At 41.6% G+C, this 22,742-nt stretch overlaps 1 protein-coding gene across 2 annotated transcripts in view; it reads right to left on the bottom strand.

The window, feature by feature from the left end:
• Positions 1 to 13,249: 13,249 nt before the first annotated feature.
• Positions 13,250 to 22,742, bottom strand: part of CLIP4 (CAP-Gly domain containing linker protein family member 4) — a gene marked incomplete at both ends in the record, with an annotated part of 43,381 nt that continues 33,888 nt past the window's right edge. For both annotated transcript variants that reach the window (XM_084234514.1, XM_084234515.1), the window contains 2 exons: positions 13,250 to 13,326; positions 20,190 to 20,254. In XM_084234514.1, coding sequence (XP_084090640.1) covers positions 13,250 to 13,326; positions 20,190 to 20,254 — 142 coding nt within the window. The remainder of the gene's footprint in view (positions 13,327 to 20,189; positions 20,255 to 22,742) is intronic.

Below are 22,742 nucleotides of genomic sequence, written 5' to 3'. Positions count from 1 at the left end.
GTGCTCATCAGGCTAACTCCCCACTCCATCAAACTTGCTAAGGCCTACTGCCTCCTTGAACTCAATTACTCAGCATTGGGCTTCTCTGGTGGTGCAGCGGGTTGAGTGCAGCACCGTGAAGCTGTCTGCAGGCTCTGCAGTGTGGGTTCAATTCCCGGCCGGCCAGACAGTTACCACATGGCACAGCAGACCTCTCCTCTTGCGCCCGCTGCTCCCCTTCAGCAGTGTTTTCAGTCTGTCTGCCTATTCTGCTCCCTGCTCTGTCTTTGGTGAATTTTCTCACCCTCCTGCACCTCTGGCCTGTACCCAGTTCTTGTATAAATAAATAAATCTTAAAACAAAAAAAGAATCAATTACTCAGCATTATTTATCCCACCATGCCGAAAACACTGGTTGGGTGGACGAGTTCCAGCTGGTATTTGTTGAAAGGCTATCTGTTAAATTAACACTAAGCCTTAGCAGCTGCTGTTGTGACGCTCCCTAGAACGTTTACATGTTAGGAGAGGTTATTTGCCACTAGAGATGATTAGCAGATTGACAGAACTTCAGATGACTCCATGTTGGATGGTCTAGCACTCACCAGTCGCTTGAGAAACAACAAATAAATTGGGTAGGAGTTAATAAACCTAGTGTTAGATTGCAGTTATCTGCCTGTGTGACCTAAACTCCCACTCTCGTTTCAAATCATGAGTGGTTTGGTCTCAAAGCTCCCTTCCAACTCTGAAGTCTGTGACTATAAGACTTCACCTTTATGTAGGGAATATTTGAACACCTGGCCCATATTCAGTAGAACATTCAGTAGGTCGTGTGTGTGTGGTGTGTGTGTGTGTGCCTATGTGTTTGTGTGTGTGTTTTCCTCAACTTAGACTCCAGTTCATATACAGACAAAACCAATCAATTCAGCACCATGATCCCAGTAAGTCCAGTTATGTTTAAATCTTTATAAAGAAGTAGACAAGAAGGAAGTTTAGTATCAGTTCTCCATTTATTCTTTCCATCCAAAGATCGTTAACAAATCATAAAATCATTAAGGCAGCAAGATGAGATTAAGCAGGGATGGCTTCCTGAAAGAAGTGAGGCTGACAGGATTGAGAATCATGTCCATTTAATGACTTTGACCTTCAGGGTCTAATGACCTTTGTTCCATTTGCTTACAAGAGCAGCCTTATTAGCAAAGCAGAATTATAACAGATATGCTTTGAAGATTATCTTTTACCACATCTACTACTTGATGATGGAACTGATATACTTGCTGTCAATCTGTGTCACAAAGAGATCAGTGAGTTCATGGAGAGGTCAAACCTTATTGCTTGGGGTCACGAAGAGGTCAGTGAGTTCAGAGAGGTCAAACCTAATTGCTTGGGGTCATGAAGAGGTCAGTGAGTTCATAGAGAGGTCAAACCTAATTACTTGGCATCGTAAAGTGGTCAGTGAATTCATGAAGAAGTCAGTGAGTTTAGTTAAAATTCAGTGAATTCAAAGTCAACCTTTCCACTTCAGGTCATGTAGAGTTTATGGAGAGGTCAAGCTTAATTTTTTAGGGTCATGAAACAGTGAGTTCAGTGTAGAATTCAGTGAATTCAGATTTGGGCTTTCCTAGTCACGGGGTCATGAAAAGATAGAGCGGGCATCCCTAACTACTTGGTGCCTTTGCCTTTAAGGATGAGGCTGTAAGCAGAAAACTTTCATTTCTACTAAATGTAATGGAAATAAACATTATTATCAGCAATATGTGCCCATCTATTGTAATTCCTCCACATAGACTTCTTTCCTCTTGTAAAATGGAGCACTAGCAAAAGTTTTGGTAGAAAAAGATGTTTGCCTATGCAAAGGCATCGTATTCAGCTTGTGATGCAGCCTCAAGGTATCCTACTTGTTCGGCCTACATGCAAGCTTCATTAAGGAAGTTCTGTTGTATGTTCAAGCAGCTGGGGTGACATTGTTTGTAAATAAGGGCCTATGTACCAAGGGATATTATTAAGCAATTACTAAAAATATATGTGATAATGTGAGTTTTGTATTAACTACTGTATTTGTATTATAAACAAGTGTAGTGAAGCAAAGGGCATGAAGAAAAATAAATAAATTCCTACTGGCTTGCAATGTCTCTGTGTCAATCATTTAGGTAACAAATGTCCAATGAGTAGTTAAAATCACTACATCTGGGTTTTTTTTTAATTTTGTTTGTCCTTTTGTTGTTTTTTCTTTGTTTTTATATTACATCCATTTCTTAACACATCAGGCCTCCAGCCCATTGGTCAACATGACTTGAAGTAATATCACCTAAAGAGGTAGATCCAAAACTCTGAACTAAAAGTGCTAAGCACTGGAGACCACATTGTACACACCCGGGCAAGATCTACTTCATTCTCTAGATTAGATCATACATATTACTGTGTCCTCTAAAGTATCGACACATCAAAGTAGAAATCCAAAGCAGGCCAGGGAAAATAGGCAGTTGCCTTAAGTGACCCTGTTGCGTCTTTCCTTCCCCCACCCTTTTCCTACTCCTGATACCCAATATCTTTCTCTCTCCCACATGTCTGTTTTGGAATAGAATTGCACTTACCATGATTCAAACCTCTCCTTGTCCTCTTTCCACCCTTACCTAGCAAAATGTACCTGTTCCAATGGCCAAGTCTCCAAAGCTAGCTAGCTATCTCTATATGTAACAACTGATGGCCTTCGCTGCCTCTGTTCATTCAGCAAATGTTTACTGAGCATCTATGAAGTGCTTGGTATTACTCCAGATGTTGGGGCTAAGACAATGGGCAAAGCAATCAAAAACCCATTCCTCAATCTAGTGAGAAAAGAGAGAAATAATTAGCATGACCAAGTGTAGGGTAAGGTAAAAAGTATCAGGCTTTTCTGCCATCCTGCCATTAGGACAGATAACGGAACCCTGCGGTCCTTAATACATGCCTGATGGCGGGCACCTGGAGTAGGGTGTGGGCATAGGTAGATGGGATTCACCTGGGCTAAGACTGGGCTTTTTAAGGGTGGCGTCACGGGGACGCCAGCAGAAGCCGAACAGAACTACTAGAGAGAGAACCACGAGAAAGCAGAGAAGCAAGGCCACAGGAAAATGCCAGAGAGCCCAGAAAGAATGAAGACTTGCTGCACCCCTGCCTGCTGTGTACCTGATAAATCCCAATAAAAGCCTGAAAATCCACTGAGGGCTCTAGGACTCTCTCCTCCTTTACCCTGTCTGCTTGGATCGTAGAGATCCTGCTCTGTGCCCTTCCTGCCCACTACAATTGGTGTAAGTCGGCGAGATGATCCATGCAGACGGGTATGGAGCCCTCCAAAGACCTGGAGGGACTGAGGAGTAGCAGACTGTGTTTGCCTGTGACAACGCTGGATGTGTCATGGCGGCACAGGAGATGGACAAGGTCCAGGAGCTGCGGGACGAGACCTCGCCTGGAGGAGGAGACGCCCGAGAGGGACCAGCAAATGACCCCCGAGGCAGCAAGAGTCGTGGGGGAAGAAAGAACCATGATTCAGAGCTCGCCAGTGTGGACAAAGGGAAAAGCCAATGAACTCGGACTACTGGACTAACAATTCCGCCAGAAGGCAGAGGGCCTTGGCAAGTGTGATATGTTTTGGGGACCCTGGGGGTGGATGGTATCCTTTAAAATCAAGGTATGGCCAGTGGGCCTTGGTATAAGAGCCCACAATTGGCTGAGGGAGGAAGCCCTCGCCAAGTTCTCTGCAGTAGGCAGAGAAAAAGCCAACTGACATAAGCAAAAGCTGGTGCTGAGATTGAGACGCCCTGAGCAGCTGTTAAGCACTAAGTAAGCTAAAGAAGGCCAGTTAGTCTCTTAAAATCACCTGTGGGTGATGCCCTGCTCATGGTTGAGTGCGGGTGAGGAGCTGAGGAACCCATCTTTGGGGGACAGGTGGGGAACGTGGCTTGGGGTGGAGCCCACAACTAAAGAGGAGACTCAAGAGAGGCTGCACGTGGAGCTTGTATCCACGGATCCCCAACCCATGTGCATGTGCAGCAGGTTGGCCTGAGTGTAGGGGTCTGCGTCTCACATTGGTGGCTATGAAAGCCGAGTGTTGGAGCGACCACAGACAGAAACCCTGAGGGTTGGTGATTACCCCCAACAGTATAGAATCGCCAATCCCAGAGTGAGTGCATCCTGGGGGTGGATGCGGGGTGTGGCTTGTGGCCGTGACCACAGCCGGAGAAGGCCAGGAAGCCCGACGGCTCCTGGTGTGTGATGGCAGATGCCGTGAGTGGTTCCTCCCTCACATGAACGGTGCCTTTGGGCAGCAGAAGTGGTGGATCATCTGCTGGTGCCAATAATTGTCTTTTGCCACTAGGTTGGTGCCCTGCCTGGACTAATTTGTTCTGTTGTATTCTGTTACATTGCTATATTCAGTTGTATTCCATGTACTTTTATGGGCCATGGCTGCAGTGTTCATATTGCCAAGAGAAACGTATATGACTTGTATAGACTTGCAGAAAACCCTGAGGGGGTGGATTGTCGGGCCCTCCCGTCATTAGAATAGATGACAGAACCCTGCGGTCCTGAATGCATGCCTGATGGCGGCCACCTGGAGTAGGGTGTGGGCATAGGTAGATGGGATTCACCTGGGCTGAGACTGGGCTTTTAAGGGCGGCGTCACGGAGACGCCAGCAGAAGTAGAACAGAACTACCAGAGAGCGAGAACCACGAGAGGGCAGAGAAGCAAGGCCACAAGAAAACGCCAGAGAGCCCAGACAAAGTGAAGACTTGCTGGGGGCTGGGAGGCCTGCCAGCCTCCCAGTCCCCCAACCCTCTCTGCCTGCTGTGTACCTGATAAATCCCAACAAAAGCCTGAAAAGCCAGAGGGCTCTAGGACTCTCTCCTCCTCTACCCTGTCTGCTCTGATCTTAGAGATCCTGCTCTGTGCCCTTCCTGCCCACTACACCCAGGTACATGCTAAGGAGAAAAAAATAACAGCAGTGGAGGATAAGGAGTCTCAAGAGGAGGTCCATGGCACTCAGAGCAAAGATGACAATGTCTCAGGTCAGATTCGGCAAATATGTGGATCTCCACACTTTTAAGCACTTAAAAATATTCCCACCAAATCACTGTAAAACACAAAACCAAAGCTTTCTGTAGAATGTAGGCATTTATCTTTTTTAACCTAAAATAAAAATGTTCTATAGCCTACCCTAAAAAAGAAATGAAGTCCCTGCTGTATATAAAAAAAGCAATTTTCAAAAACTGTAGGAAGATTTTTTTTAAAGATTTATTTATTTACACAAGCACTGGGTACAGTCAGAAGCGCGGGAGGGTGAGAGAATTCACCAGAGCCAGAGCGGGGAACAGAACAGGCAGACTGACGAAGTACACTGCTGAGGGGAGCAGCGGGCGGCAGGAGAGGTCTGTCGCGCCACGTGGGACCCTTGCCAGAGTTGCAGAAGCAGCTTCACAGCCAGGCGCTCAACCGCTGCGCCACCAGGGGAGGCCCAAGACGGTCTGTTCTTAAAGGGCTCTCTGTCCATCAAAACAAACCAGGAGAGTGGCCGAAAACCTAAATTTACTTGAGTGGAAAGCATGATACTCTTTAAGACTCTTTAAAACTCCATGGGAATAGGACCTCCCTTGGTGGCGCAGTGGTTGAGCGCTGGGCTGCGAAGCTGTCTGCAGCCTCTGCAGCGCCGGTTCGGCTGCCGGCGAAGCAAGCTGCCTGTCAAGCTGCAGCACCAGTTTGATCCCCGGCCGGCGAAGCTGCCCGTTTCTGCAGCGCCAATTCGGGTTTCGATACCCGGCCAGCATAAGCGCCGGTTCGGGTTCGATCCCCAGCCACCGGCGAGGGTCTCGTCCACTGCTCCCCTCCGCAGTGTACCTCGTCAGTCTGCCTGTTCTGTTCCCTGCTCTGGTGAATTATCACCATCCCACACTTCTGACTGTACCCAGTGCTTGTATAAATAAATGTCTTTATCCTATAGGACTAAACCAAGTCTTCAGTCACTAGAAGAAACAAAGTGAAGTACTAAAGCGCATGTGTGAAATGAAATACACCCAATTTGGGATGTATATGTAAACATACATATTTAGGATGTAATACTCTCTAATTCAATGTGAGAACCTTTGGCTCATTTGATCTCAAAATAAAGTCAGTGTTGGCATAACTCTAACTTGAGTGTTATTATATTTAACAGGAAGGACAACAAAGTTCACAGTCATCGTGGAGTTCATGTTAAAGTAGAAATAGTTTTTAAGAAACAAGCTGTATAATAAAATAAGTTTACTTTTGGATGGCAGTACATTTTCTTCAATCAATAAAAATATTCCTTGATAATAAAGCAGCCTTCTCTTGCAAATGTATTTCAGGAAAATAGCTCTAGCAACATTTGAAATACCACACTTTTTAAAAAAAAAAAAAAAGCAGCAAAGCAACAGAACTTAGATTTTAAATAGTATATTGCAAAATAGTTCAACGTATTATTTCTAAGCACAAAGTGAGCTCCATCCTGAAGGAAAGTTTTAATCTTATAAAGCAAATCATTCTGCTATTTTGGTGGTACTTTAAATATCTACAATATAAGATCAATCTTTACACTCATAGGACACAAATTTCAATACATATCTATAACAAACATTTTGCATTATTACATCACCCTATTATAAAGCTTAGTTAACATGTGCTCAAAATAAAATCATGATACAGCATTACAGCTTTATAACAGGCTGAATTCCACAACAATTGGAAATATAAAAGCAGCAGTGAGCAAACATAACACCAGTTTTGTGAATAATAAGTAATCATACACATTTAAAATGAGTACTACTACATTATTCCTAGTACATCTTAATTTTCTTCTTTTAAATATAATTTTTAAAATGTTTTTCATATCCCAGGGGGAAATGATGGCAAACTATCCACAAATATGAAAGTGCATCATGTTTTCAAAGTGCTTCGTGTGTGTGTATGTGTGTGTGTGTGTGTGTGTTACAGATAAGTCCAAAAAGGGAGTTAAATAAGTATGTGCAAAGAATTCTAATTAAACACATACACATAATGGTTTTTGAAGTTCATCCAAATGAAGCAGCCACCAAGGCAGAAGAAAAATCTGGGCTTACACACTCTGTACAGAGGCAACAGCATGAGCCACAGGTCATGAGACCCACTTTCTATTCTTAGTTCTGTTAACTAATTAGCCACTGAGTTAGGAAGACCTGATTTTTAGGCTTTAGTTTCTGCTTGAGGCGGTCGGCAAGAGGCGGGGCCGGAGGGCCTCTCCGGCCTCATTCAACTCCAAAGTTCTAGTATCTTTAGATGAGACATTCCTGAAAGGGCAAACACTTACTGAAAAATATATATATAAAATACAGTAGTCTTCTAGCTACTTATTCTCTTTTGTACTTGCTTGATCTCTATTATACTGCAGAAAGAAAGAAAACTCCAAAAATACTTGACAGAAAAAGGTCATTACCCAAAGCTGATGAAAGCCGCCACAACTGTGGCACATCCAGTGATACTGGCAGAAATGAAATATGAGCAAGCGGCATCAGTGGGTCAAACTAATGGCACATTTTTTTCTTAAGTCTTAGGATTTTCTTGGGTCTAGAGCTGTACGTAAAAATGCTTGTTTTGAAACTGTGTGAAGAGAACTGTGATTCCCAGAGGTCATACTTCTAGCTTTTCGGAGGTGTCCTAATGGTCATGAATGGTTTTATGAAGCTGTCTACATGTTCAAAAAATTTCAACGTGTCTAAACAAAGGAACCCATTGGCCATGGGACTCCTGGCCTAAACAGAAACACGAGCCCCCATCACCTTCTGGAAGGGGCGCTCAGCTGCCCTCATCCACGAGCTTGGACCCATTAATGCCGCGGTAGGTGACCCTGCTGGGCCGCACGAGGACGCCGTGGTGGGGCTTGCAGGTGAAGTAGCGCTTGTCGCCCACCGCCCCGTCGTTCTTCCCCTTGGCGCTGCGAAGCTCCAGTCCAAGCCAGATCCCTGAGGCAAAGTCGGTGGGGCCCACGTACCTCACCGTCCCCATCTCGTTGGAGCTGGTGAGGAGGACCTGGGAGCCCTCGTGCAGCTTGACGCCCCCTTCCGCACCGCCCGCTGCGGTGCTGCCACTCCAGCTGCGGCGCAGGGCCGTCCTGGATCTGTGGGGAGGGAACATGGCGAGAGCCTTCAACATGGCGGGAGCCTTCAAGATGGCGGCGGGGCCTCCGCTCGCGGGAGGCGCCTCTCTGCGCGCAGCTTTTTTTTTTTTTTTTTTTTAATTCTAAATAGCAGGATTAGCATCTGTTTTTAACTTTCAAAAGCTTTTTTTTTTTTTTCTCTTTTGGCTATTTTAATACTATCCTGATCTGGATTTGTGGTTTTACATGCAACTACAGCAATTTATACACACAAAGTTATACTGTATTTCTGTATATACACACACACAGTTTTATGTATCTACCTCTAGATATATATACATCGCTCTTCAGGTAAAATCATTAGAAAAGACACACACACACCATTTAACGGCCACACCACTGACAAGTGAAGCAAGAGGAGAAGAAAGTAGCCTTTTGGCTGTGGTAAACTAGAATCACTTTTGGTTCACTGTTTTCATGAACACAATTTAAAATACTGCTAAGTCCCAACTTTGGGGTCTGTCTTCACAGAAGAACACCTGTATCTGCCGGCTTTACCGCCCTCCCACCACGAAACAAAGGGGCTCTGAACTGCCGCGGGCAGGATTCCTCTCCTGCTCTCCTCTGCAGAGTTAAGCATCAAGTGTGGCCAAGCACCAGCCGCCACCTGGGCCGACAGCAGAACTACAGGGACCCAGAGGGGGATTCACCTGCAGCCTCAGGCGCACAGGACCCCTGAATCGCCTCTGCCATTATGGGAAAGAGTGGGCCCGCAAACTCACCCACCTGAGGAGGATTCCCAGGATGGTGTGGCCCTACATCCTGAAACGCCCAAAACACTTCTCCAGAAGCCACCACAGACGCCCAGCGCTACCTGGGGCCTTCGCCCCAGCCCACACCCCCTTCTCCTCCTGGAGAAACACTTCTTTCCCTCCCCACGGTGGGTACAAAACAGAACCCGGCACCAAAACGACATGGCAGCTGACCACGAACAGAATCTGGGTCCCGCTGATTTTCTATCTTATTTTACTTTCTGTGTTTTCTTAAACACTGTCACACACAATGTCTCATTTTCTCTAATGAGAAATTTTCTCTAATGAGAAGGAGAGGTCTCTCCAAGACCCTGTCCGAACAGCAAAGCACTCTAATTTTATGGGCAAGAAAACTGAGGACCCAAGACCTTCTAAGCCACATTGGCCAAAGGTGATAGATTTCTGGTTAAAAAATACAATGGCAAAAAGTTATTACCATGTCAAAGGCACAAATACAATGATAAAGTTAACAAAAAATATGTAATACCACTAAGAAAAAGTATAAATCTTTACTGAGAAACATACAAAAGAAAAATGAAAGAGCTTTGTTCCTGGATAGGAACATATATTTGTCAATTCTCACCCAAATCTCCCCAAAGGGATATTTTTTTTTTGAAACCTGACAAAATTACTCTAGATCTCACATAAATAAGAACAATATCTATCATATCCTGAGTCCTTAGTGTGCCAAACACTTCACCTACATTATTATCTTTCAACCTCACCCAACCCAGTCATGTAGATATTACATCTTTCTAGCAAATAGGAATTTGAATTTGAAGCTCAGAAAAATTAAGCTATTTGCCTAAGAGCAGAGAGATGGTAAAGGGGAGAGCTGGGGCTCTGACCCAAGGCTGCCCAAGCCCAAAGGCCACAACATTGAGTATTTAAGACTGAAAAAAGCTGAAAAATAATAAAATGGCAAGGTTTATATGTTGCCGTTATGTTCAATTATAAAGTTTCAATAACTAAAACAATGTGGTTCTGGCATAAGAATGTATCTTTAACCGACAGAGGGAAAGATACTTTAGAAAAAGCATTGTGAATGTGATTTTAAAAAAAAAAGTAAAACTTCAAGTCAGTGGGAAAGGAGTGATCAACATTTAATTAGGGATGCTATACAAATTATTTGGGGGGGGGGAGGGATACTTAACACTCATTTAGAATGTTACATTCTAAATAAAGAATTAAATGCATATATTAAAAGAACTAAAAGAAAGCAAAGCTGGATATTTATCTGGCCACACATACAGAGGAATGGGGAGAGGTCTGTTAGATATTCTAAAAGTTTGGCATCTACTATTAGTTAAATTATTATTTTTTCCATTTATTATTATGGCATAAAAATGTTTCATGTCACAGCATGGTCTTTGAAAAAATGCAAAAGTCACACTAAGGAAAAATATTCAAGAATATGGAATATATTAAGGGGAAGGTTTTCAAAGGGTATATGAAATATGATTTGTCCAAAATTGCTTTAAAATTTCAGATACATGCATTAGGGGAAAAAATGGGGGAACATATATCTAAATGCTAGCAGTGAAAATCTCAACTAGATGGTAAAATTATAGGTGATCTTAACTGCATTTAACTTTTCACAATTTTTGAAATTTGATACAATCAACATTCACAATCAAAAAAAGCTTTTAAAGAAAGAACCAAGCAATAAAATGAATTCAAAGTCTAAGCCAAAAATCAATGGTTTGGGTAAAGCCTTAACATTCTAATTAGAATAATTTTATTCAGCCTATATCAAAGCTCCAAAAGTCCAGGGAAATGAAAAGTTTAGAATTACACTACATTTTATTCACTCAAAAATGTTAACTGACCACCTAGGAAAAGGCAGGTCTGGGCTAGGTTCTAGGAATTTGTGCAGAATAATCAGTAGAATGTTATAGAAACTAAAATACAGATTGTGCAAGGTGCAGAATGAGCATAGAGGAAGAAGAAATCTGTTTCCTAAGGACTCAGGGAGGAGGGTCTAACTTGCAAGATGAACAGGCAGAAAAGGAAAGCAGAAATAGTCCTATCGGAGTAAAATATATGTGTGTTTGCTTTTTCCTTTAACAGCACAGACAGTTCAGCCATCTGCTGGTAATTGATGAGGACAGGACCATGAGAGAGAAGTCAGGAAAACACAGACAGGAGCTGATCGTGCACACCTCTGAGTGCTGGTCCAAATGAGTCTGGAGTCTGATCTGTTAGAGAATTTGAAAGACTGAAGGGATAGGCAAACAGGATAAGTTCTCCCTAAAGACATTCAAATTTAGCTGACCTAGCATGTGTCAACAGGCTCAATTCCACAGAGAGGAGCCAATGGAGACCCTGGAGCAGGCACACTGACAGCATGAAGGAGCTGAAGTTAGTAATGATGGGAAGGAGGTGTGTCACAGGTGCGAAACACATCACAGGTCGGATGGAGATGGTATAAAAGAAGCTGCCTTGTGCCTACCAGGTGGCTGTGAGGCCTGTGTCAAGCTTTATTATTCCATTCTGAATATTAGCTACATAGAGAATTCTGGAGACAATTACTTCCAAACCCTTCTCCGTCATTTTTTCCACTGACTGAAGTGCATTTATCGCTACCATTCCAATAACAATTTAGAAAGGCAAATCCTGTGCCTACATGGAAATGACAGGGTAGGCTGCTAAGTCCTCTGTCCTTGGTTCTCCCGCACACGCATCCAGCAGGCACGACCCCTGCCCTGTCCTTGGATCGCTTCCACATGAACATACAAGACATGGCACAGTGCTGGGGAAGCTCCAGGGAACTCACTCTTTCAACCCACATCCTTCAGAATACATCATGCTTCAGACTAGCCCATCCTGACACACCGTCAACACCACCTCTTCAGCAGAAGGTCCTCCCGTCACCAGAACATGCCCTGGATGCCAAGGTAGAGCTGATCAGGGACAGATTTCCTAGCATCTGCCAACACCGAATGTCTTTCTTTGGCTCACAGGAACACTGATCGCCAAACATTTGGGTCTATAGGTAAAATTACAGAAAGAGTTTTAAAAACTGACTATATATCCTCAATAAAAGTATATTTCTCCTTTCTTTGTTTAAAAACAGTAGTGTCACTCTGAAGCGATGTCAGTGCAGCTTCATTCCTTTTTATTTTCAAAGGAAATAAATGTAAGTACTGCTACCCTCCTCTTGAGCCAACAGACCCTCCTGCGCATCGCCATACCTGCTGTGTCCCTGCCACAGCTTGGGGCTTTCTGGGTCACGCGCTTCACTCACCAACTTCTCGACACTGACTGTGATACCTCTCCCCCTGCAGGATCCTGAGCATCCTGGCGGTCTCTTCTCAGTAATGTCTTCCATTTTGCCTAAGAACTCTTGAATCAAATTTTCAGTAAACTGGAGCATAAAGTTACTGTCTTTACACTCTTTCAGCCACTCAAGTGAGAAGACCAGTTTCAAAAATCTTCAAAATTGGTAAGGGTTTTGAGAAAGGGAGGGAAAAGACCTAGCCAAGCCTGCTAAATAGAACTTAATGGTCTCCTGGGACAAGCCAGGGTTCCCAAAGGAAATTTCAGGTCCTTGAGAAGGCTCCCCCGACACCCTTAAGCCTGACCACTATGTACCTTCCCTGCTGCTGGGGGGTCAAGTCCTTGTGCTTGGGGTCTCATTTCCAGGGCCTTCAAGGGCCCCCAATATTAAGCCAGGATGCTCACTTCCCTTCTTGGAGGCCCTCTATTCCCCCATACATTAATCATAAAATTGAAGGGTTAAAAAACTCCCAAACCAAAAACTCCTTAACCCAATCAGTTCAGAAAAGTCTCTTACTTCTCTAAAAGTAAAAAAAAAAAAAAATCTAAAATTCTCAGAAAACAATCAAGGGGAATAAATTGAGTCAGGAGGAAATAACTATAAAACAAGAATGGACATTTTCTACACAAAAGCTCTGATCTGTGCATCCACAAAAGGAAGCAGGAGCTTTTTTTTAAATAGTAAGATTACTTTATGCAAATAGGCCTGACATTTCATGTATTGCTGAAAATATTAAATTGAATCTCTGACTAATGAAGTAAACAGTTTAAAATCAATTCACCCTATTCAGTGACAACACAAAATGCAAATTCCTCCAACTTTTATTAACAGCACTAAACCTCTGAAAATATACGCAGCACACTACTTTAGTCACTGGTGACATTTTTAATTGCGCTTGCAGAGGAGGGAGGAAGAACTCTTCTCAATACACTCATCACACCTTTTCTCCTATGTGTTAAAATGCTACCAAGCAATGCAAAAGATATAAAATTCCACTTCTCTTCCTTCACAGAATCCCATCATGTTCATCTTGAAAGGTGTTTTTCTAAATCTTCTGAATACTCACTTGGCAAAAGCATTTCTTCGGTTAATCTCTTTTTGGGAAGAAGCAGACGTTGTACTGAAACTTCTCCTAAAACCTAAATAGGAAAGTTAAGGTCAGAAGAGGAAAAATAACTCACAAATTTGCAGTTCTTATAAAAAATTCCCTTTCATCGCTTCTCCCGCAGGTTCTCCCACACTGGCATACCCCTCTTGATGATGCTTCACTTTACTGTGCTTGGCAGATGCTGCAAAGGCCTTTGATGAATGGGAGGTTTGTGGCCGCGCAGAGTTGAGTCTACTGGCACCATCCTCCCAATAGCGCATGCTCACTTCAAGCCCCTGTGTCACATTTTGGTAAATGTCACACCACCTCAGACTTTTCGCTGTTGTTAATATCTGGTATCTGTGATCACTGATCTTTGATGTTACTATTGTAACTGTCTGAGGCTCCATGAGCTATAAGAGTGAACTTAATTGGTAAATGTGAATATTCCGACTGCTCCACCAAACAGCTGCTTCCCTGTCTTGCTCCCTCTCTTTGCACCTCTCTATTCGCTTAGTCACAATAATATTGAAATCAGGTCAAGTACTAGCCCCTACAATGGCTTCCAAGTGATCAAGTAAAAGGAAGAGCTAACTTCAAATCAAAAGCTAGGAGCCATGAAGCTTAGTATGGAAGGCACGTTGAAAGCTGAGAAACAGGCCAAAAGTTAGACCTCTTAAGCCAAGCAGCCAAGCTGTGAATGCAAAGGAAAAGTTCCTGAAGGAAATTAAAACCACTACTCCAGTGAACACATGAATGGTTAGAGAGAAAAACATCCTTATTGCTGATATGGAGAATCTTTTAGTAGTTTGGATAGAAGATCAAACCAGCCACAACATTCCCTTAAGCCAAAGTCAAGCCCAGAGAAAGGCCCTAACTTCCTGCAATTCCATGAAGGCTGAGTGAGGAAAGGAAGCAGCAGGAGAAAAGTCTGAAGTTAGCAGAGGCTGGTTTATGAGACATAAGGGCAAAAAGTCTTCTCCATCACATCCTGCAGGGGAGAAGGTGAGAGAGAGGTCAGAGGGAGGGAGGGAGGAGGACAGGGGACTGAGGTGATGGTGCACAGGTGAACTGGTGAAGGAAACTCCACGGGGACTACACCTGAGGGGGTGGGGGGAAGCAAATATTGTTTAAAAATGAACAATGATGTAAAAAATTAAAATAATAATTTAAAAAGAAAAAAGAAAAAGAAAAAAAAAGAAAAAACAAAAACAAACAAAAAAATACTAACTTCTACTTCTATGCATCAGTAAAAGAAGACAGATGCCATTTATAACAGAAAAAGCAAGTTTAACATACCTAGCAATAAATCTAACAAATGTCACTGAAGCCCTTTCTGGAGAAAATGAATATATTCAACCTGTTTAATACACAACTTGGCACCTTGTAACCCTTGGGGGGGGGTGTCTATATTCCCCACCCCACAATTGCTCAGATATTTGATATTTTCCACCTGAAGGGGGGGAAAATACCAACAAGTTTGTCTGAGCAAATTTCTATTTATTGAGTCTCATCGCTCTGTTCCTTTAAATATAAAGCTTCCTATTTGGGGAAAAAAAGCAAATGCTGATGTAGAAGCTGAGTAAAGTTAAACAAAAGAACCAGCTAATGTAAATGGTGAAGGTGGCTAAACAGATTTTCAATGTAGATTAAACATTCATATCAGAAGAAGATGCCATCTAGGAATTTCATAGTTAGAGAGGAGAAATCAATCCTTGGCTTCAAAGTTTCAATGTGCAGGCTTCCTTGTTGGGGGTTGAAACAGCTGGTGACTTGAAGTTGAAACCAAAGCTCGCTTACCATTCTGAAAATTCTAGGGCCCTTAAAAATTATACTAAATATACTCTGCCTGTGCTGTATAAATGAAGACATGGAAGGCTGGGTGAGAGCACATCTGTTTTCAACATGGTTGAATATTTTAAGTTCACTGTTGAGACCGATTGCTCAGAAAATTATTTCTTTCAAATTATTACTCTGTGGGGCCTCCCCAGTGGCCTAAGGGTTAAGTCCCAGTACTACCATCGTGACAGTCCACTATGACTGCCTGAGTTCAATCCCTGGCCAGGGAGCCAACCCACACATGGCACAGCAGACCTCTCCTGTCTCACTTGCTGTTGCCCTCAGCAGTGTATTTCAGTTGATCCGCCTGCTCTGCTCCCCACACTGTCTCTGATGAATCCTCTCATCCCCTGCACCTCTGGCCTACACCCCAGGTCTTCTGTGCAAAAATAAACTTTTTAAAAAATATATTACTACTCACTGACAATGCACCTGGTCTGCCAACAGCTCTGATGGAGATGGACAAGGAGATTAATGTTGTTTTCATGTTGTGGGTGTTCCCACAACATTGATTCCACAGCTCATGAGTCAAGAAGTCATTCTGACTATTGACTGGTCGTTCAAGACTTTCAGGACTTATTTAGGAAATATACTTTGTAAGCTCTAGTTGTCAGATATGGTAAGCAATTCCTCTGATGGAACTGGGCAAAGTCAACTGAAGACCCGGTGGAAAGGATTTGCTTTTCTAGATACCATTAAGGACATCTGTGGTTTGTGGGAGGAGGTAGAAATATCAACACTAAGAGCAATTAACAGGAGTTGGAAAAAGCTGACTCCACTCTCACGGATGACTCTGAGGGGCTCAAGACTCCAGTGGAGGAAGTGACTGCAGATGTGGAGGGAAGAGCAAGAGAACATAGAACCTGGAGCTGTAAGCGAATGGCCGAACCCTCATGATGAAAGTCAAACCAATGGGGAGTTGCTTCTTATGGATGAGCAGACAGTGGCTTCTTGAGATGGAATCTATGCCTGGCAAAGAGGCTGTGAACATTGCTGACATGACAACAAAGGGTTTGGGATGAAAGATAAACTTAGTTGATAAAGCAGAGTTTGAGAGGATGGCCTCCAATTTTGAAAGAAGTTCTGGGGTAAAATGCTATCAAACAGCATTGCACGCTACAGAGAAATCCTTCAAGACAAGAAGAATCAATTGATGCAGCAAACTTTACTCATCTTATTTTAAGAAATTGCTACAGACATTCCAAGCTTCAGCCACCATCCTCCAGATCTGTCAGCTTCTCTAGAGGCATCAACCCAGGCCTCAGCATCACGGCAAGAGCCTCCAACAGCAATAAGATTACAACTCACTGAAGGGTCAAATATTGGTTAGCATTTGTTAGCAATAAAGTATTTTTTAATTAAAGTATATACATTGTGTTGTTTTTCTTTTTTTAGATGTAGTGCTATTACACACTTAGCAACTACAGTATAGTGTAAACATAACTTTTACATATGCTGGGAAACCAAAAAGTTCATGTGAATTTACTGTAACAGGCACTTGGCTTGGTGGTCCACACTGAACCATCAGTATAATCCAAGGTGTGCTTGTATCAAATGTTTCCTTGGGAATATAAAAGAGAAATATGTATATACAGAATGTAATAGTAGTTCGTTTTCTTAACAAATTTCTATCTTACTTTGCTCATCTATCTATACATATAGGTGAATGGATGAGTCAAGAACATGATATTACTTTGAGGGGCTTTTATTATAAGATTATTTGAGAACCAAATAAAACTGAATCATTCACTGAGAAAGCTGACTCTTTTTATTCACAAATGATAATCTCAATAAAACATGGAAAAAGGATAAAAATAGTTTTAGAAATGCTCATGTCTTAAAGATAGTCCATTAGTAAAACATTAAAGAGTAAATTTCAGAGTTTATGATTGTTATCATCTCCAAATGAGTTACAAAAAAAAAAAAAAAAAGACTTCACAAAAGGTAAATTTTTTTGAAGCTGATTTTTAAAAGGATGGGATTTCCGGCTAGGACAACTGTGGCAGAGGAGTCACATGGATTTTTTGATTAAAGTGACTATAACCTAAGACAACTATAATTTTAAAAATATATACTTCCGAGCGGACACAAAAAGCACGATGTCAAAGAAGCCAGAAACCAAAAGGAGGCACCATGAGAGGCAACCAAGCACCACAGCAGCCTCTGTGTTCCACCATCTCACCGGGGGCTGCCACTGAATCCCAGGGGATCTCACCTTCTGCCCTTGTGACCGCGTCTGCAATGGCAGCAAGGAAGGACGTAAAGCCCAGGGCCTGTGAGGTGGGGACTCCTGGTTAACATGAGGGCCCCAGATGGCTCAGCCTCGGTGTAAGGTCAAGTGAGAAACGACATGAAAGACAGTTCAGATGAAGATGAAGAAAAAGTGGCCTCTGGCTTATGTTAAAGCTGCAAAGGCAGCAGCATTTTCTCTCCTCAGAATTTGTGAGTATACACCAGATTCCTAGACATTTGCGATCATAAACCACGTGCATGCTGTCTGTGTAAGATAACAAAACTGTAGAGACTATAAATTAACGCAATCCAGTCCGACAGCGTCTGCAGACCACTGGCTGAAGTAAGTACCATCTTTTCTGAGCACATTAGCCCAGCCCTCAAAGACTTCCCATACATAACGTTCTGAGTAAAAGACGCAGCTCACAATAACAAATGGTGAAACTATAAAGAAAGGAAGGTGCCATGAGTTAAGCTCAACAGAAACAGATGGTAGAATCAGATTCACAGAGACTTCGGCTATTGAATTATTTAACATAAAATATAACAATATTCTAAACATTTAAAGACATAAAAGAAAACTTGGAAATATGAGGAAAGAATAAACAGTAAAAACCAAACAGAATTGCATAAGAAAAAAAAAAGAAAATTTTATCATTAAATAACGGTCAGGGCTGGAATAAGCAACACGATAAACATAGCAGAAAGAGTCAGGAAGCAGAAAAATAAATCTGAAGATATCCAGCAAGCAGCCTAGAGAGACAAAGTTGCAAAAAAAATATCAAAAAGACCTGAGAAAAGTTTCCTAGACTATTCATCAAGTTTCAGACGGAAAGAATAAGAAGAATGAAGGAGGAATATTTGAAGTATACAGACAAGAATATTATAGAATTGATCAAAAATACCAATTCCCAGATCCAGGAAGACCCATGAAGCCAAACAGGATAAACAAAAAGAAGCCTCCACCTACACACATCACAGAGAAACTGTACAGAACACAGAAATGGAGAAAAATCTTTAAAAGCAGTCCAAAAAGAACACTTTCAAAGAATGAATTAGATAGATTTATAGCTGGCTTCTCAGAAAAAATGACAGAAGACAGAAAATAGTATGATTACACTGTCAACGTGCATGGAGAAAACAGCTTTCAAACAAAAATTTTTACCAATTTTTAGGTTTACTCAGTAAAACTATCATTAGAAAAGACAAATAAAAACTGTGAAGTCTGCTACCAACAGACCCTTTCTAAAAGAAATTTTAAAAAATGTACCAGCTAACACAAGCGGAAGTTCTGAAAATTAATTACTACAGATATTGGTCAATATATGATTCTATTAGATAAATATTGATTAAACACTGATTATAGAAAACTACTATCATCAGACCAAAGGGAGAATAAAATAGAAGACCTTAGTAACTGTTTCTAAGGATTGTTTCTATTATTTGGGAAAGAATAAAATTAATGATTAACTTTAAACTTTGCTAAGTATGTATGTCAAAGTACCTGTAGTTTGGTACTAAGAAGCATATTCAGGGTATAACTTTTATGCAAGTGGAGAACAGAATGGAAAAAATGGCGGTAGAAATACAGTTAAGAGTAAAATCAAGAAAGAAAAACTATATAAGGAAGCTGAACAAATAGAAAACAAATAAAATAGCATCAATAAATGACAGCATATTAGTGTCCAAAATAAAGAGCATACAAGTTTAATCAGATATAGAGACAAGGCTCCCTAAAGAAAAATGGGCAAGAAACTTGAACAGGCACATCACAAGTAAAAGAGGACATGCATATGGCCCATACACATGACAATAGGCTCAGCCTCAGTCACGACCTGGAAAATGTGAATTAAAACCACAGTGAGTGAGACCACCTGGTATTATTCTTTCTGGCTTATTTCCCAGTGGTCTCACTCATAGCAGGAATTTAGAAAACCTAAATAAGGGACCAGGAAAAAGACTAATTATAATGAAGTAAAAATCAAAATCAACAAGCAACTATAAACCAGAGACATACTGCAGGGAGGGGCGAGGAGAGAGTGGGATCAGGGCAAGTGTGGGGGGGAATTGTATGGGGACTATAACCAAGATGAAAATGTATACATTGTGCAAAAATGAAAAATGACATAAAAAATGTATAAAATGAAAAAAACAAACAACAACAAAAAAAAAAACCCACAGTGAGAAGCCACTTAAATCCATGAGATTAGCAAATTTTCCTTAATCAAACAAGACTAGTGCTAGTGTGGTGAGGAGCCACAGAGAGCACTGCAGGCAGCCTGGCTTTCCCTAACAGGTTGAAGACAAGGGTCACCTGTGCTGGCAACATCTAGAGAAGCTTTTGCAAAGGTGCATGATAGCATAGCTTATAATCATAAAAAAAAAAAAGCAGGATATAACTCAAATATTCATCAAGTATAGAACGAGTAGCATATTTCAAAGCAACACTAAAAAAAGCAAAGAATCAAAAGTAAACATATGATTCATTGATATGTCTAAAGTGAAAAAGACATAAAGAAAAACAAAGGAATAATGAACATATGATTCAAGACTCATACCCTAAGGATGCGGTATTTAACAAAAGAAAAGGGAGGCAGAAGAGGCTGTGGGTTGTCAGGCTTGAGGGCTTCAAAGTTGGCTGAAGGACCCTGGGTCACAGGTAACCAACACTGCCAGTCGTGGGAGGGGTTGGGGTGAGGGGCAACCTGTGTCTGATTACAATTAAATGAATACTACAAACACATTCTGTGCACTCTTTTGTATACATACACCCTTTCCAATAAACATTTTTAAATAAATAAAAGGAAAGGCATAATTGTTAGGAATAAAATTGTGTGGTCTTACCAGGATAAGAATGATTCTGTTTATTTGAAGAAATTTCTGAGAGCGTATCCAAGGAATCTGTCACTCTGTGGGGAAAAAAAAAAAAACAACAAGCAATGCACAGCTCATTACAAGTAGCCGTTTCTCACAGTTATGACAGACTCTTAACTGAGCTTCTCAGGCCAAGGTTTATTTCTTATTTCACCCATCGGGCACACACTTACTGAGCATCTATTATGAGTCAGGAATAAATGTCAATCTAGCATCAGAGACAAAGAGCAAACAAAGAGAAGAGGCCCTTGCTATCAAAAGATAGTATTGAAAAAAAGTTAAAATTAATTCACTAAAAATAAGGGCCCTGATTTTATTTCTTTGGCATCTTATCTTCAAAGATCAAACTAAGAAAATGAAAGTTAATTTATTTCATATTAACATATTAACATACTGACATATGTTACATTATAACTGTAGAACTATCACTAATTCTTAAATTGCAAACAAGGCAGCAGTTGAGTCTGTCTGTCATACAATTGTATGGCTAACACGATTCAACAGCTTTTACTTTATATATTTTACTGTAAGCACAACCAGAAAGGTCACTTTCTAAACACATTTGTCTTTTTTTTTTTTTTGATACCCAAATCATTTTTCTTTTAAAAGAGCCAACCTTAACAATCTTATTTTCTCTCCATTGTTTACTGACCTAAATCTGCCAAGACTTCATTCTGTCAATCACTTTCCCTGGCATACTCTGCCACTGTCAAGAAATCCTGCAATTCTTGCAATATTGCAATTTCACCTTGTAATTTATATGCATAATTTTTACATGATATACAACATATAGCCATTACTGAGAGACTGATGAACACAAAGAATATGACTTGATAAAGAGGAAAGACACTCGAATTAAGTGGTGACAGACAGTTGAGAAGACCTTAATTCTAAAAGTGATCCATTCCATTAGTAATAAATACCTAATGGTGAGAAACAAGAGTGTGAAAATGAACACTATGCTAATGAAGACCACTTGAGCAAAAAATAGAGATGGGGGAATAGAAATATTACGTCTAGTCAGTGAGTTTTCTTATAATTTCTCTAGAGAAATAACAGCTGGTTTATATGTAAATAGAAGAAAAGGCATGAACTACATGGAAGTTGGGCGACAGCAGAGGAAATAACATGTGCAACAGCTCTGGGACAAGAGGCGCATTTTTTAAATGGAAGGGAAAGGCCAGTTACAATCTAGGGAGGCCTGTGAGAAAGGTGAGCCTGAGCAAAGGCTCCACTTTGTTATGACCGCCCTTGAGCAGGCCCTCATTTAAAATTCTTCCTTTGTAAAGACCAGTAGTGTCTTGAAAGAGCTCCAAGGCTGGTTTAAATTAGAAACTCCTCAAAATCAGGGACCATGTCTGTTTTATTTGCTTATAGAATGCCTAGCACAGCACAAAGTGCTAAAAGACACTTAATAGTATTTGATGGTGATGAATGAGACAATCAGAAGATGACAGGAAGACAGCTGGATCGAGACAGCAGTTCATTTAGAGAGACAGTCTGTTTCTTTAAAGAGGAGGGGGCTGCTTTTAAATTAATCACCTTAAAGAAGACCAAATAGAAGTCCAGGGAGGGGGAAGAAAAAAAAGCAAAACAAACAAACAAAAAAAAAAAACCAGGTTTCATAAGCAAGGCAAGGGGGAAAAACGATGAAATCATGACAAAGAACGCAGTTTCACAATATAAAAAAGAAAAGCTGTTACAGCATAAAAAGCACTGAACTAGATTTGATCAGTGTTTACTGTGCAATGTCTGCAACATGCCAAACTATATTTCCCTGGTAATGGCACACGGGAAGAGCAGCCCCCGCCCCTTCCGCATGTCTAGGAGACACATCAAAGGTGTCAGGGGCCTGAGCAAGGAGTTGATGAAGATGCATCCAAAGTAATATGAGGACCCAGAAGGCTGGTGACTCCACATGAATTTTACTCCCAAATCAATCATCTGTAAGATACAGTCCTGCAGGGGGTCAGAGTCTCTCATAACCATTACAGAGCAATGGCTAATTAAGATCGCATCCTTTGATATGAGACTGCCTGGGTTCAAATCCCCACCCCACCCCCCGGAGCTGTGCACACTTGCATGATTACTTAACCTTAGAGAGTCTTCCTAAGTCTTCCTCTGCTCTCCTGTGAGAGAGACGATCGCAGCGCCTGACCCCTGGGCTGCTGCAGAGGGGCGAACACACTTCCAGCACTTCAGACAGAGCCTGGCCTGGCGTATCACAAGCGTGGTTCCTAAGCAATTACCTGCTCGCCTCACAATTACCAAAAAAGGGGGCAAATTATCTAAAAGCAACGGCTTAAGGGGCGGGGGGGAGTTGAGTTGGCTGAGTTGAGTCCAGCTCCACCAGTAGCTGACTAACTAGTGTAGGAGATCAAAATATGCCCCCCCCCACCGACCCCATCAAGACACCCGAGGGTCAGCAAGTGGCTTTCTCTGAACTCCCTGTATCTGCCTAAAACAGAACTTCTAAAAAACAAAACAAAAAAGAACTCCATGGTCTTAAGTTCCCTCCTCTGG

Source organism: Talpa europaea (genome assembly GCF_964194135.1).
Source record: "Talpa europaea genome assembly, chromosome: 6".
Lineage (NCBI taxonomy): Eukaryota > Metazoa > Chordata > Mammalia > Eulipotyphla > Talpidae > Talpa > Talpa europaea.
Note: the sequence above shows the minus strand (reverse complement) of the source record. Positions and strands in the feature narration are given on the sequence as shown.